Here is a 16,610-nt window from a genome sequence, read left to right on the forward strand (position 1 = left end):
TGTTTCTGAGACAGTCAGAAAATTCTGAACTGTAAAGTACAATAACTAAAGACATAACCATACTTGACTTCCCCAGTATGATACTGTTTCTAACTTGTCCCGAGGAGTTTTATTGTATTTAACTAGGCAAGTCCGTTAAGAACAAATTCTTATTTACATTGACGGCCTACCGGGGAACAGTGGGTTAACGGCCTTGTTCAGGGGCAGAACGACAGATTTTTACCTTGTCAGCTCAGGGATTCAATCCAGCAACCTTTCAGTTACTGGCCCAACACTTTAACCACTAGGCTACCTGCCGCCCCAGGATATGTCACTTTAATTCAAGAAGTGTCCTTATTTCCTTCCTTTCTTCCTTTCTCCTTTCCTTCATTCCTCCCTCTTTCCTTTCCTTCTACTGTATTACTAAAGCATGATACTTGTACAAAAATGGAATGGAGTGCCTCCTCCTCAAGGTGAAAGCAAAGCATTGTGGGTTCCTTGTGGAAACTGTCTAGATGCATAAACAGCCAAGCATCTGCCACTGTTGAGTGAAGAGAGTACTGACCTAAAATATCATCGTTTTTATTACCCCTGGAATATGGATTTATTTGTACCGTTTTACAGTTTCTGTAAAGTTAGTCTTCTTTTAATGCATGGCTTACCTTGGAGAAACCACTGTAGGTAATGCCTTTAAAGCTGCTATCTTTCACAGTTTTATAGAGTTTTGGCTGGCACGCATATCAGCTCATTAATTAGCTCCTGTCACCTTGGGGGAAAGTGAGTTCCTGCTTAAATAAGTCCTTTTTTCCCAGAGCCTATGTGTGTGAGTGCATGTTGGAGTGTTTGTTTTGTCTGTGTGCACTTAAGTGTATTATGCGCATGTGTGTGTGCAGTCGTAGCCTGTAATTTGAATGAGTGTTTGTATTACGTACGCCCATGTGTATGTTTGTGCTTTTCTTGCATCCACATTTTGAGCAGGCTTAGCAGAAGCCTGGCTGGCCTTCGCCTAAACAAGCAAACAACAACAAAAAAACGTATCTTCTGACCACATTCAATCTCTTTGTGGGTAATTGAGTCTTGGCAAAGGTCTGACAATTTTACATATTTCCACTAGCCATTGTCAAGTATTTAACGTGTCATTTGATGTAACACAAAAGTCGATGGAAGAGTGTGGTAGCTAATGTTATTTTGAACTAGTGCTTTAGAACCGGTATCCTCAGTCAGAGTTGTTGCACATAAACTTACATCTCTTATGTATCTACTCCATATGGATGTAAGTGACCAGACTGGCACATGATTATATAGTTCCTGTACTTGTCCTCCTTGTCTCTGTGCCGTCTCTGTATTTATCTCACGGTACGGTGACCTGCTCCTGTATCAGTGGAGCTCCAGCCCACTGATTATAACTGGGGATGCAGCCTATAATTTGAACGAATGCAGACGGGATAATTACACAGGGAGCAGGTAGGAATTAGAGGTAGTTAGAACAATCACAAGTGAGAGTTGATTGGATCACTGCGTGGAAACACGGACGCTTGTTGAAGCATGAGAGGGAACAGTGTCTGTGATGTGTTTACGAGAATGTGTGCATTCGTGTGTGTGTGTGTGTGTGTGTGCGCGAGTGTGTTCCCAACTGTGCATGTGCATGCATATTTTCTCAGTGTCACCTTGGTTTGAGCGGGCCTTCTTAGGCCATTTCCAACCATAAATCTCCCGGTCTATAGTCTCACTGTCTGTTTGTTGTCTGTCTGTCAGCATTCAAGGGTACAACAATGTTGTTACAGTATACAAAAAACATGCAACAATAATTTATATATCGAAACATGGAAATGACATGAAAACACCAACTAAAGATAAGAGAATAGTTATCGCACAGCTCTTTGTTTCTCTTTCTGCCTTTCTACAGTATGTATCCCATCCTCATGTTCCTTTCATCCTCTCTTTCCTAGAGCTCTTTCTTCACCTTCTCATCTCCTCTTTGCCTCATATGCTTTAGCTGGCTTATATCTCTGACAGTCAGTCTGAATACTGTGAGTCTGTCTGAACAGTGTGGCATGGCGCTATGCAGTGCAGTATTCCCATCATGCATATTCCCTGTCTGTCCATCCACTGTCTGTCTCTGAGGATCAGCGATCAGCAGGCCCCATAGCTTAGGAAAGGATCATGAAAGGTCAAGCCTCAATCTGGATGACAACGCACAAACCTTTCTCATACCTCTCTCTACCTCTCAATACAATCACTCAAAATCTCCTGATGTTTAGTGTGTGTGTGTGTGTGTGTGTGTGTGTGTACATGGACTTATTTCCATCTATCCTTCTCTCTCATCCCCTTCCTTCCTTCCTTCCTCTCTCTCTCTCTCTCTCTCTCTCTCTCCCCCTCTCTCCATCCCCCCTCCCTTTTCTCTGTCTGAAATTGTTTCTCTATTTTAGGGATTGTTTGATTAGAGGCCAGATGCGCAGACTCTGTCTAGCAGTAGCAGTGGAGTGGGGGCAGTGGAGCGGCTGTGTGGATGTATGTTTTAATCTGGCAGAAAGCAGGCTGTAATCAGGCTCGCTGTGGCCCAGGAGGATGGGGGTTTGCTGGGCTTGGCTGAGCCTGAACTTGGCCTCTCCTGGAGCTCAGACTGGTCCATGTGCAGGATCAACTCCGAGCAATTCACTGGGAGTGTGATTGCAACACTCGAAGCAATGTCCTTTTTAAAATCGATCTAGCTTTTTTTCCCTCAAGTGAAGGAGAATGGTTGTTTATGATCTGAGTAATGCTCTCTGCAACTGTTTTCCAGCAGAAGCATGCAGAGAAATGTCCCTTCCATTCAATGAATACCTAAACCCACCTGAGGACCTGTAAGGTAAAAAATCGGTCGATATGCCCTTCAGCAAGGCACTTAACCCTAACGGCTGCTGTAAGTCACGCTGGATATGAGCGTCTGCTAAATGAGTAAAATGGAAATGTGGTATAAAAGGGGAAATCTGCAGTTAAAACAAAAAAGCGTGAACCCCACCACTTCCGGTCGACTGTGTGATCACGCTCTCCATAGCCGATGTGAGTAAGACCTTTAATCCTTAAGAGTCTATTGATACACCTGTGCGCCGATCTACTTTGCCTTCAAAAAGTATTCATACCCATTTGACTTATTCTACATTTTGTTGTTACAGCCTGAATTCAAAATTGATTAAATATGCATTTTTCTCACCCATCTACACACAATACCCCATAATGACAAAGTGAAAACATGTTTTTAGACATTTCTGCTAAATGTATTTAAAATGAAATCCAGAAATATCTAATTTACATAAGTATTCACACCCCTGAGTCAATACTTTGTAGAAGCGCCGTTGGCGCTTCTTTCTGGGTAAGTCTTTCTGGGTAAGTCTCTAAGAGCTTTCCACACCTGGCTTGTACAGCATTTGCCCATGATTCTTAAAAAAATTATTCAGGCTCTGTCAACTTGTTGTTGGTTGTTGGTCATTGCTAGACAACCATTTTAAGGTCTTGCCATAGATTTTATGGAGAGTGGCTCTACCTAATGTTGTCTTTAGAGCTCACAGTGAGCAGGATGAGCGGGAGTGGCCTGAGTTACAGTGCATTCGGAAAATATTCAGACCCCTTAACTTTTTCCACATTGTTTTCCGTTTCCGTTACTTAAAAATTGATTAAAAATAATAATAATTCTCATCAATCTACACACAATAACCCATCATGACAAAGCAAAAACAGTTTTTAGAAATTGTTGCAAATTTATAAAAAATAACAAAATAAAATATCACATTTACATAAGTATTCAGACCCTTTACTTTGTGAAGCACCTTTGGCAGCGATTACATCCTCAAGCCTTCTTGGGTATGAAGCTACAAGCTTGGCACAGCTGTATTTGGGGAGTTTCTCCCATTCTTCTCTGCAGATTCTCTCAAGCTCTGTCAGGTTGGATGGGGAGTGTCGCTGCACAGCTATTTTCAGGTCTTTCCAGTGATGTTCAATCGGGTTCAAGCCTGGGCTATGGCTGGGCCACTCAAAGTCATTCAGAGACTTGTCCTGAAGCCACTCCTGCATTGTCTTGGCTGTGGGCTTAGGGTCGTTGTCCTGTTGGAAGGTGAACCTTTGCCTAAGCGCTCTGGAGCAGGTTTTCATCAAGGATATCTCTGTACTTTGCTCCGCTCATCTTCCCTTGATCCTGACAAGTCTCCCAGTCCCTGCCGCTGAAAAACAGCCCCAGAACATGCTGGTCTGAGTCCTTTAGGTGCCTTTTGGCAAACTCCAAGCTGGCTGTCATGTTCCTTTTACTGAGAAGTGGCTGCCGTCTGGCCACTCTACCATAAAGACCTGATTGGTGGAGTGCTGCAGAGATTGTTGTCCTTCTCGAAGGTTCTCCCATCTCCACAGAGGAACATTGGAGCTCTGTCAGAGTGACCATCGGATTGTTGGTCACCTCCCTGACCAAGGCCCTTCTCCCCTGATTGCTCAGTTTGGCCAGGCGGCCAGCTCTAGGAAGAGTTTTGGTGGGTCCAAACTTCTTCCATTTAAGAATGACGGAAGCCACTGTGTTCTTGGGGTCCTTCAATGCTGCAGACATTCTTTGGTACCCTTCCCCAGATCTGTGCCTCGAAACAATCCTGTCTTGGAGCTCGACGGACAATTCCTTCGGTGTCATGGTTTGGCTTTTGCTCTGACATGCACTGTCAACTGTGGGACTATTTGTAATATATTTGCAAAAAAAATGTAAACCTGTTTTTGCTTTGTCATTATGGGGTATTGTGTGTTGATTGATGAAGTTTTATTTTTATTAACAAAATACGGAAAAAGGGAAAGGGTCTGAATACTTTTCGAATGCACCATATATCTATCATGAATAAATCCAGCACTGCTATAGTGCATTTTTTTTTTACTGTTTTGTGGTTGCCATTGCCGTGACCTCCCATTAAAATAAATATTCAGTCATTTTGAATGTTATATTGTTTTTGTTCATCTCTGAGCGATGTTCTATCGATTCCTGGGGTCATTTTATGTTTTCATGTGTATCTGATACTATTGCCGTTCAAGCAGGCAGAAATTCAGCCAGTGTGATATAGCTTAGCAATAAAGCTGCTCTCACTACAGTGGAAGTTATTAGGAATCCAACTTTTAGATCGAAAAAAACGTCTGTCATACAGTATATGTCAGATTTCAATACTGGCTGATGTCATAACGTCTTCTCTTGAATGAACCATTGATCATATGTTTTGTGATATTCCTACCTCGAGAAATGTGCATGTTAACAGAGGGTCCACCACATTTTTCCTATTTGTTTTCCTCTTCAGTCCAGGCTGCATTGCATGGTGCTGTTGAATGGCTGTTGCAAATTGTAAATTCCACTCGATCTGCAGGTTGTACATGGTGAGATTGTAGACTCCTAAATTGATAGTGTAGTTTGTTTTAGTGAAATTTATTTACAGTTAACTAACTACTTCACATGCTGATATTGACTTTGGTATTATTGTGTGTAGCTACGTTCGCTAGATAACTACCTAGCTAGCCAGCCCACAGAGAGAGCATTGCATTGTGGGTTTTGTGGTCGACTTGAGCTGCAACAGATTTCCACAACGATCTTCACATTTGCCACCAACCTTATTATAATGACAAAATGAAACATTTGTTCACCCAAAAATATTTTTCTCACATATTAGTGTTACTTAACACTGCAAATTATAGGAATTAGTGGTTTTGGGTAGATTTTTCCTTTAACTGGCAATGGGCAGCGTTGAACAAATGCCTTCCCTGTCACTCTCAGCTCTTCACCAGCCAGCAATTGCTGGCCCCAGACCAGGGTTCCCTGCTGCCCTTCTGGATGCCACTCTATGCAAGCAGATTACAGTAAGCCCCCTGGGAAATTAAGAAGTCCCTGTTCAGTTCAGTCTTCAGTCCCTCATCTAGGCATCATGCCTGCCACAACAGGGACTGGAAGGGCCATAAATGTAACCTTTGACCTTGGAGTGTTTTAAGCTGATGACGGTGATCAGTGACACTGAGGTTGGGCAATCTTCCAATCGTCTCACTGCTTGGAAAGTTGAGGTAAGTCGAGGGATCTGGCTTGGTTCAAGATTCCTCAGCTCTCGCCTTGAGAGAGAGAGGTGACATTGGAAAGGGACTCCCAGACAATTCCTCTCCGTCATCAATGCTTAATATTTACTTAAAGGGCAGTAGTATTTATGAGTGCATAAGGAGGTATTATAGGTTTTATGAGATGAAGCACTTGGTGTGAAACTGCCTGGAAGAAAGCCATTCATCTACAGGAGTAGTGTTCTCTCCTTTCATTCTCTGTCTCTGATGGGAAGAGACTGTCCATGGCTGGAGAAGAATGTCTTAGTTATTCTGGCAATATCAATATGGATTGGATTGTGTGTATGCATGCATTACTAGTTAGTTGAAAAGATGGCCCAGGTGTCCATCGGTGGTGTGAGACGATGCGTTATTATTCCATGTGGGAACAACTCTCATCAAAGAATTATGAACAAACTGAATTCCCCATCAGCTAAAACGTGTTTTTAAGAACTTTGAGTGAGCCGTGGCCATTTGGTTTAGTTACTTTTTCAGATGAAGTTGTGAAAACGCAGAAGGAACTTATTTCATAGGCAGCTAAAAAAACATTCTGAAAATATAATGTCAATGGGCAGCATTATCTCAGTGGTGCCTTGTCTGAGTGCTCTGGTAATGCAGTGCTGATTGAAATGTCCTGTAAAGAATTAAGGCACTGTCTATTTCCGTAAGCCTGCTTCTTCTGAAAATACCTTGAAATGTTTTGCAGCTTTTATATCCCAGTCATGGAACAAAGTAAGATCTTGCACAAAACCAACCACATCACATCTTAAACAGGTTAGTTGTGCCTCCATCCATCTCTGAGCCCGGTTCTTTTGTGAGGAAAAACGATAAACATTTATTAATTGAAGTTTTGTAGCTTAAGGGGGAATCGGCATGTTGATTAGTGCGGGATATTATCTCCTCAAATGAAAGCAAATTACCCCGAGGTTCTAATTACAATATTTAGATTGTCCTTGGACTAAGCTCCTGGAGTGTATAGTGCCTTGATTACCAATTACTGATGGAATACTGTGTCTTTAACATTTTCTGTTTTTCCTCCTATACTTCCACTAATTTGACTGGGAACAAAAGAGATATATCTATTAAAGCAATGTTACCCTCTCTATGGTTTATGAGATGGCTAATTAAACATTAGTCTAGATGCTTCGGTGCTCGTTGATCTGCTTTGGTAATCCTAATTGTGGATAGACGTTTGTTGTTGAATGAATTATTATTAGATGTCTAATGCACTAACGCTATGCATTGTCTAGAGGTACATACTGTGGATCGAGTTACTGCAGTGCTTGTTGATCAGGTTGGTGTCCCTCCCTTCTGCGCCTTCAGAAACCCATCTATACACAATACCCCATAATGACAAAGAGAAAACATGTTTTTAGAGATTTTAGCAAATGTATTGAAAAATGAATACAGAAATATCTCATTCACATAAGTATTCACACCCCTGAGTCAATACATGTTATAATCATCTTTGGCAGCAATTATAGCTGTGAGTCTTTCTGGGTAAGTCTCTAAGAGCTTTGCACACCTGGTTTGTAAAACATTTGCGCATTTTTATATTCTTAATTCTTCAAGCTCTGTCAAGTTGGTTGTTGATCATTGCTAAACAGCCATTTTCATGTCCTGCGATAGATTTTCAAGTCAATTTAAGACTAAACTGTAACTAGGCCACTCGGCAACATCCAAAGTCATCTTGGTAAGCAACTCCAGTGAATATTTGGCTTTGTGTTTTAGGTTATTGTCCTGCTGAATGGTGAATTTGTCTCCCGGTGTCTGTTGGAAAGCAGACTGAACCAGGTTTTACTCTAGGTTTTTGCCTGTGCTTACCTCTCTTCCATTTCTTTTTATCCCCCAAAAAACTCCCTTGCCGATGACAAGCATACCCATAAAATGATGCAGCCACCACCATGCTTGAAAATATGAAGAGTGATACACAGTGATGTGTTGTCTTGGATTTGCCCCTAACATAAAGTTTTGTTTTCAGGAAATAATGTTCATTTCTTTGCCACATTTTTAGCAGTTTTACAGTGCCTTATTGCAAACAGGATGCATGTTTTGGAATATTTGTATTCCCTACAGTCTTCCTTCTTTTCACTCTGCCACTTAGGTTAGTAAAGTGGAGAAATTACAATGTTGTTGATCCGTCCTCAGTTTTCTCCTATTACAGCCATTCAACTCTGTAACTGTTTTAGTCACAATTGGCCTCATGATGAAATCCCTGAGCGGTTTATTTCCTCTCCGGTAACCGAGTTAGGAAGGACGCCTGTATCTGTGTAGTGACTTATCCACAGTATAATTAATATCTTAACAATGCTCAAAGGGATATTCAATGTTTTTTTCCATCTAGCAATAGGTTCCCTTCTTTGCGAGGCATTGGAATACCTCCCTGGTCTTTGTGGTTGAATCTATGTTTGAAATTCACTGCTTGACTGAGGGACCTTACAGATAATTGTGTATGTGGGGTACAGAGATGAAGTAGTCATTCAAAAATCATGTTAAACACTGTTATAGCACACAAAGTGAGTCCATGCAACTTATTATGTGACTTTGTTAAGCACATTTTTACTCCTGAACTTATTTAGGCTTGCCATAACAAAGGGGTTGAATATTTACTTATTTTTTATTGTATTTTTTATTTCACCTTTATTTAACCAGGTTGGCTAGTTGAGAACAAGTTCTCATTTACAACTGCGACCTGGCCAAGATAAAGCAAAGCAGTTCGACACATACAACAACACAAAGTTACACATGGAATAAACAAACATACAGTCAATAATACAGTAGAAAAGTCTATAAACAGTATGTGCAAATGAGGTAAGATAAGGGAGGTAAGGCAATAAATAGGCCATAGTGGCGAAGTAATTACAATATAGCAATTAAACACTGGAGTGATAGATGTGCAGAGATGAATATGCAAGTAGATATACTGGGGTGCAAAGGAGCAACATAAATAAATAAATACATTATGGGGATGAGGTAGTTGCATGGGCTATTTACAGATGGGCTATGTACAGGTGCAGTGATCTGTGAGCTGCTCTGACAGCTGGTGCTTAAAGTTAGTGAGGGAGATATGAGTCTCCAGCTTCAGTGATTTTTGTAGTTCGTTCCAGTCATTGGCAGCAGAGAACTGGAAGGAAAGGCGGCCAAAGGAGGAGTTGGCTTTGGGGGTGACCGGTGAAATATACCTGCTGGAGCGCGTGCTACGGGTGGGTGCTGCTATGGTGACCAGTGAGCTGAGATAAGGGGGGGCTTTATCTAGCAAAGACTTGTAGATGACCTGGAGCCAGTGGGTTTGGCGATGAGTGTGAAGCGAGGGCCAGCCAACGAGAGCGTACAGGTCGCAGTGGTGGGTAGTATATGGGGCTTTGGTGACAAAACGGATGGCACTGTGATAGACTGCACCCAATCTGTTGAGTAGAGTGTTGGAGGCTATATCCTCACCGAAGTCGAGGATCGGTAGAATAGTCAGTTTTACGAGGGTATATTTGGCAGCATTAGTGAAGGATGCTTTGTTGCGAAATAGGAAGCTGATTCTAGATTAAATTTTGGATTGGAGATGCTTAATGTGAGTCTGGAAGGAGAGTTTACATTCTAACCAGACACCTTGGTATTTGTAGTTGTCTACATATTCTAAGTCAGAACCGTCCAGAGTAGTGATGCTGGACAGGCGGGCAGTTGCGGGCAGCGATTGGTTGAAGAGCATGCATTTAGTTTTTCTTGCATTTAAGAGCAGTTGGAGACCACGGAACGACAGTTGCATGGCATTGACGCTCGTCTGGAGGTTAGTTAACACAGTGTCCAAAGAAGGGCCAGAAGTATACAGAATGGTGTTGTCTGCGTTGAGGTGGATCAGAGAATCACTATTGACTCAAGACATTTCAGCATTTCGTTTTTAATTCATTTGTAAAAGTTTCTCAAAACATACTTACTTTATTTAACCCTTAATTTACCAGGTAGGTTGACTGAGAATGCATTCTCATTTACAGCAATGACCTGGGGAGTAGTTACAGGGATGAATGAGCCAATCAGAAGCTGGGGATGATGAGGTGGCCATGATGTTATGAGGGACAGATTGGACATTTAGGAAGACTGCACCTTACACAGGGCAATTTCCCCAATCACTGCCCTGGGGTATCGGGATATTGTTTTCAGACCAGAGGAAAGAGTGCCTCCTACTGGCCCTCCAACACCACTTCCAGCAGCATCTGGTCTCCCTTCCAGGGACCAACTAGGACCAAACCTGCTTAGGTATGCTGCTGGCCAATTCCACTTTGACATTATGGGGCATTGTGTGTATGCCAGTGACACAACATCTCAATTTAATCCATTTTAAATTCAGGCTGTAACACAACAAAATGTGGAAAAAGTAAAGGGGTGCAAATACTTTCTGAATACACTATGTGATCCTAATTGTGGATAGACCATGATGTTGAGATCATTGTTCCTGAAAGACGTCCTTCTTGTTCTTAAAATATGTCCCTCTATTTCAGACAATTGTAACCTAATGCACTTTTTTCCTGGTTATTGTATTATTGTCTCAAGTATAGGCTACATTTCCCATGCATCTACAACTAAGTGGCTTCACTCTCAGCATCGCTCCAAGCTACACTGAAGGTGCATCAATGGCATGTTCAGCATGGCCCTGCAAATACCTTTGGTCACATTGAATTGGACATGGAGTCCTGGTAGATACCCAGGCCTCTGGTTACAGAGATACTGATGATCAGTAAAGAGTGTCAAGTCATCAGAGTATCATGTTACCCATGACACACCATGCTGTCGAACCCTCACGCTCAGTCCACTTAGGCCTGTTGGGGACTCATTTTGACCCTTTTCTAAATGAATAGACACCATCCTGTCCTTCTCTCTCAGCTATAGAGTGTCTTGCTGCAGAGTATACAGTATCTCTTTACTAAGCACATTTGGGCTCAATCTTCTCAGAAATCTGTTGAATGAATTGGCTGTTGACCCTTATTGCAGTTTAGTTTTAGTTCTCTGCATGTTGTCCCCTCCTTTAGAGGAGTTAAACGTATGTTCCAAGCTAGCCTCTACTCCCCCTGCTATTCTCTGTTTGTATTGATTTTCACTTGTATATCATTCTCTATACACTTGGTCCAACACTCCTGATGAGTGTGTGTGTGTGTGTGTGTGTGTGTGTGTGTGTGTGTGTGTGTGTGTGTGTGTGTGTGTGTGTGTGTGTGTGTGTGTGTGTGTGCGCGTGCGTGCACGGAGGGGGGGGCGAGAAAGAGCTATATGTCCTCCCATCTCCCTCTGCCATTCCTCTTTCTCTGTCCTTCCCTCTGTTGTGTCTGCCCCCACCTGCCTTTCGTTGTATCTCTCTATATTGTATTTTTCTCACTGTCTTACACGTTGACTCAGAGCATCCCAAACGTGTTCAATGGGTGACATGTCTGGTGAGTATGCAGGCCATGGAAGAACTGGGGCATTTTCAGCTTCCAGAAATAGTGTACAGATCCTTGCGACATGGGGCCGTGCATTTTCATGTTGAAACATGAGGTGATGGCGGCGAATGAATGGCACGACAATGGGCCTCAGGATCTCTTCACAGAATCTGTGTGAATTCAAATTGTCATAGGTAAAATGCAATTGTGTTTATTGTCCGTAGCTCATGCTTGCCCATACCGTTACCCCACTGCCACCATGGGGCACTCTGTTCACAACGTTGACATCAGGAAACCACTCGCCCATATGACGCCATACACTTGGTCTGCCATCTGCCTGGTACAGTTCAAACTGTGATTCCTCTGTGAAAAGCACAGTCCAGCATGCCAGTGGCCATCAAAGGTGAGCATTTGCCCACTGAAGTCGGTTACGACGTTGAACTGCAGTCAGGTCAAGACCCTGGTGAGAACGACGAGCATGCAGATGAGCTTCCCTGAGACAGTTTCGGACAATTTGTGCAGTAATTCTTTGGTTGTACAAACCCACAGTTTCATCAGCTGTCCGGGTGACTGGTTTCAGACGGTCCCGCAGTTGAAGAAGCTAGATGTTGAGGTCCTTGGCTGGTGTGGTTACAAGTGGTCTGGCTGTTTAGACGTACAGCCAAATTCTAAAAAACAACATTGGAGGCAACTTATGGTAGAGAAAGGAACATTAAATTGTATGTCAACAGCTCTGGTGGACATTCCTGCAGTCAGCATACCAATTGCACGCTCCCCTCAAAACATGAGACATCTGTGGCATTGTGTTATGCAGATTTTAGAGTGGCCTTTTCTGTCAAGGTGCACCTATGTAATGCTGTTTAATCAGCTTCTTGATATGCCGCACCTGTCAGGTGGACTTGTGCACAGAATTTGAGAGAAAAAAGCTTTTTGTGCATGTGGAACATTTAAGTGATCTTTTATTTCAGCTCATGAAACATGGGAGCAACACTTTACATGTTGTCCAGTATATTACGACAAGCAGTGGTGTAAAGTACTAAAGTAAAAATATTTTAAAGTACTACTTAAGTAGTTTTTTTGGATATCTGTACTTTACTTTACTATTTATATTTTTGACAACTTTTACTTTTACTTTTCACTACATTTTTTAAAAAGAAAATAACCCCATACATTTTCCCTGACACACAAAAGTACTCGTTACATATATACTCCGTGCACGCACGCACACACACACACACACACACACACACACACACACACACACACACACACACACACACACACACACACACACACACACACACACACATATATATATATATATATATATAGTGTATAAATTGTTGCCATCTGGTTTAGTTAATAATAGGAATTTGAAATGATTTATACTTTTACTTTTGATACTTAAGTATATTTGAGCAATTACATTTACTTTTGACACAGTATATTTAAAACCAAATACTTTTACTCTGGTAATATTTTTCTGGGTGACTTTCACTTTTACTTGAGTCATTTTCTATTATGTATCTTTACTTTTACTAGAGTATGACAATTGCGTACTTTTTCTACCACTGACGACAAGCTGTGTGTTCTTCCAAATATGTTCGCTTTCCTGCTTGCTGGCTGCACAATGCTCTCCTTATGTTTTTGGCTCTTGTACCCCTTTCCCTATTGGACCAAGTTAACTCGACGCACACCTCCTGACTTCACAATTGAGCTTTTTAGGATTTGCCCTGGCCTGCCAGATATGTCGATACATCTAGAAGCAGCTTTGCCGTGGTGTGTGTATATGCCTATACCAACTTCAACAGTAGGCTTCATTAGCAACCTGAGGAACGTTACAACCTATGGTATTTAGGAATTTCAGCATGACTAAGCTATGTTTACTATGAATACAGAATTCCAGGGGTGGGGCAGTGATCGGAACCATCTCTGATATTCTCTTCTAACTCTGGGAGACCACCCGAGAGGGAAGAGTCCCAGACGGAGAATGTCAGAAAACAAACACACAAACACCCTGGAAAAAATGTAAACACCAGATGAAATATGGTGTTCTATTTTCTGTTTGGCTTTGTAGTCAACATGTGTCTCTTGACTGTGCTGACTTTAAAGCTGATGTGGTTATGGTGTGTGTGTGTGTGTGTGTGTGTGTGTGTGTGTGTGTGTGTGTGTGTGTGTGTGTGTGTGTGTGTGTGTGTGTGTGTGTGTGTGTGTGTGTGTGTGTGTGTGTGTGTGTGTGTGTGTGTGTGTGTGTGTGTGTGTGTGTGTCTTGCTGCCCTTCTGCTGCAGTGTGTGCTCTGATCTCAACAGGGGACCATTAACAGAGCAGTACAAGCCATTGTTCTTCCTCCCTGCTGGAGAATATTCTTCTCAAAGCAGGCTTTTGACATTACTACACACACACAATAAACATAAAACCAACAGACTCCTTGGGATCCTAAGGCCTTGCTGAAGGTCTCATTTTAAGAGACATTCTGCACACACACGTAGTTACACACGAACACATACACACACCCCCCATACACGCCTAAACATACTTCCACTCTCCCTTTCTCTCCACATATTTGCTCAGAGCTGATGAGCATACTCATTTTCATTTGCTGTGTTGTGTATGCCTCAGATTGGTAGGTCGGACCACTTTCTATTTTTGTCTGAATCAAAGGAAATGTAGATGTCTGTGTTTCTCCAGCAGATGCATTCATTAATCTAATTGCTGTGAAATTGGAGGAAATCTGAACTCCTATATCAGAGCTCCTACTCCTACTCCTAACAGATTAGCTGTGCAGTTACAAAATGACTGAAATGAGATGAGCTGTGTGCCACCTTACTGATTAAACCTCTGAATTATTACACACATAGACAGCATACATATGAATGCCTTTTCTCTGTCTCATTTCAAATGAATGTGCATCCGCCTGAAGTCAAAAATGGACACAAACTGGATGTAATGAATACCCAATTTCATGAAACAACTGAACTTTCAAATATTGTGGCCCCCTTATTGCCATTGAATCACAAATTATCATGCGTAGCTGTGCTAGAGAAAAACCCCAAATTAATATAACAGCGAATTCAAGCCTGCAGTTGTATTACTGATTCATGTGCACTTTAAACCTTCACATTACTGGAAGGGCTCGTGGGCATGAATATTTGATGGGAAAACGATCGGCCCGTTCGCACCTAGCGACAGGTGTTTAGTTGCGTAAGAGGAGTTAAGCAACAGACTGCCATTGAGGAACCTTAGAGGGGGTTATTTTCTCTGTCCCTCTCTGATGACACACAGACGTATTGTAAGGAGACACCAGGGCTGAACAGCAGATCACATGTGTTCATCAACATGCCTTAGACAGGGACACTAGTTGCTGAATGAGTTACGGTCAGAGTCAACTTGTTCTCCATGTCCAGTAAACATTATCCTTGAACCTGGTCACTCAGCATCTCTAAGAATGTCACTGCTGATGTCAGTAAGGTACATACTGTAGGTTCATGGACTTGGGCCATAATATGTGCCTTTATAAAGTCTTGGATGCCAGTAAGGTGCATAGGTTCATGGAGATCATTCATCATATGTGCCTCTAAACAGTGTGCTATTAAGTAATTAAGTGGGAAATGATTTTCTTGGAGAAAGACAGTACAGTACCATCTAAGTATTGCTAATGTCAGTAAGGTATAGCTTGAGGAAATTATGCTTGGTTATTGTTTCTGTATGTATGTGCCTTTAAGTGCATGCCTCTGAAGAGTTCACTTAAGTAATTACGTTCAAAACAAACACTTATCATGAGTTTTTAAGTCAGAAAATGTATGCAACAATTTCAGATTGCCCCTTTAAGTAATATATGGTAAAATATGTAATTATTTCCAAACTACAGTTATCATTTCCAAACTACAAGAAAAAAGGCTAACTATGTTGTGGTGGATGTATCTTGTTTCCTACTCCCATGCCAAATGACGTCCATCTAAATATTGCTTAAACTGAGATCTAGTGTCTTTTATAGAGATGTTATTTTGATTCACTGACTCTCTATTCCTTCACTCCACTCCCCCCTTTCCTCTCCTGTTTTTTTCTCTCTCCTCTAACATCAAACCTCTCCTCTAAACCATCATGTTATTCTTTTCTCCCATGATTCTTTTCTGCTTTCCTTCTATGGCACCACTAACCCTGACCTCTAAAGACTGGCAGTATGAGGGTAAGAGGGTAGACCTTCACTTTTTTCTCTCTCTCTCTCTCTCTCTCTCTCTCTCTCTCTCTCTCTCTTTCTCTCTTTCTCTCTCTCTCTCTTTCTCTCTCTCTTTCTCTCTCTCTTTCTCTCTCTCTTTCTCTCTCTCTCTCTCTCTCTCTCTCTCTCTCTCAGCATTAAGTGTATATTGACTCTCAACTAGGGTTGCAAAGCTACCGGTAATTTAACAAAGCTAATAAACAGTTTACCTGTGTCAATCTATGGTAACTTTGGTAATTTATACTTGAATAACAAAAACATATGTATATATTAAACAACAATGGTATTCACTATGTTGATGGTTTATGTTAATGTCATTGTATTATTTTTTATCATGTTATTTAATTATTTTATATATTTGATTTGTGATAAGGCCACAGAGAGGGCCAGAGATAATTACAGACCAAAAAGGCCACTAGATGTCTTGTGGTTAATTACATAAAATCCTTGACTACCAAAATTCTGGTAGTTTACTGGCAAACTTTTTTCAGTAATATACCCTCCCTTTGCAACCCTTCTCAATACCTTTCTCCTGTCTTTCTCTGTCATACAGTCATCACTGAAGTGCAATTCTCTCTTTGTACTCTCAGTAATTCCCATCTGTGCATCTCCTGTACTGGACACTGTGCTCATGTTGTCCCCAACATGGTTGTCATATATTGTCATCATGTATTATAATGATTTGGTCATCACTGTGCTTTTGTGTCAGTGTCGTTCAACCCATCAATGTTCTTCAACAGTCATAGAAATGATGCAACCATTCATAATCAGTTATGCCATTTTATGTCAGCGTATAACATAAGGCTCTTTGTGGTATTAATGTGTTTTATTGCATTCTCTCTCCGCATACAGAATGTAAACTGTCTAGGTCAGGCCCACCTGCTACCATAGTGACCATCGATGAAGAGAGCCCCAATGGTATGTACTTCCTTTTTGTTTTCTC

The 16,610-nt window shown here is 41.6% G+C and overlaps 1 protein-coding gene across 1 annotated transcript in view; it reads left to right on the plus strand.

Moving 5' to 3' along the window:
* LOC106577001 (protocadherin-15-like) overlaps positions 1–16,610 on the plus strand; it is a 250,597-nt gene that overhangs the window by 36,721 nt on the left and 197,266 nt on the right. The window contains 2 exon segments of the mRNA XM_045700849.1: positions 15,623–15,637; positions 16,520–16,585. Coding sequence (XP_045556805.1) covers positions 15,623–15,637; positions 16,520–16,585 — 81 coding nt within the window.

Source organism: Salmo salar, chromosome ssa18 (genome assembly GCF_905237065.1).
Source record: "Salmo salar chromosome ssa18, Ssal_v3.1, whole genome shotgun sequence".
Classification (NCBI taxonomy): Eukaryota; Metazoa; Chordata; class Actinopteri; order Salmoniformes; family Salmonidae; genus Salmo; species Salmo salar.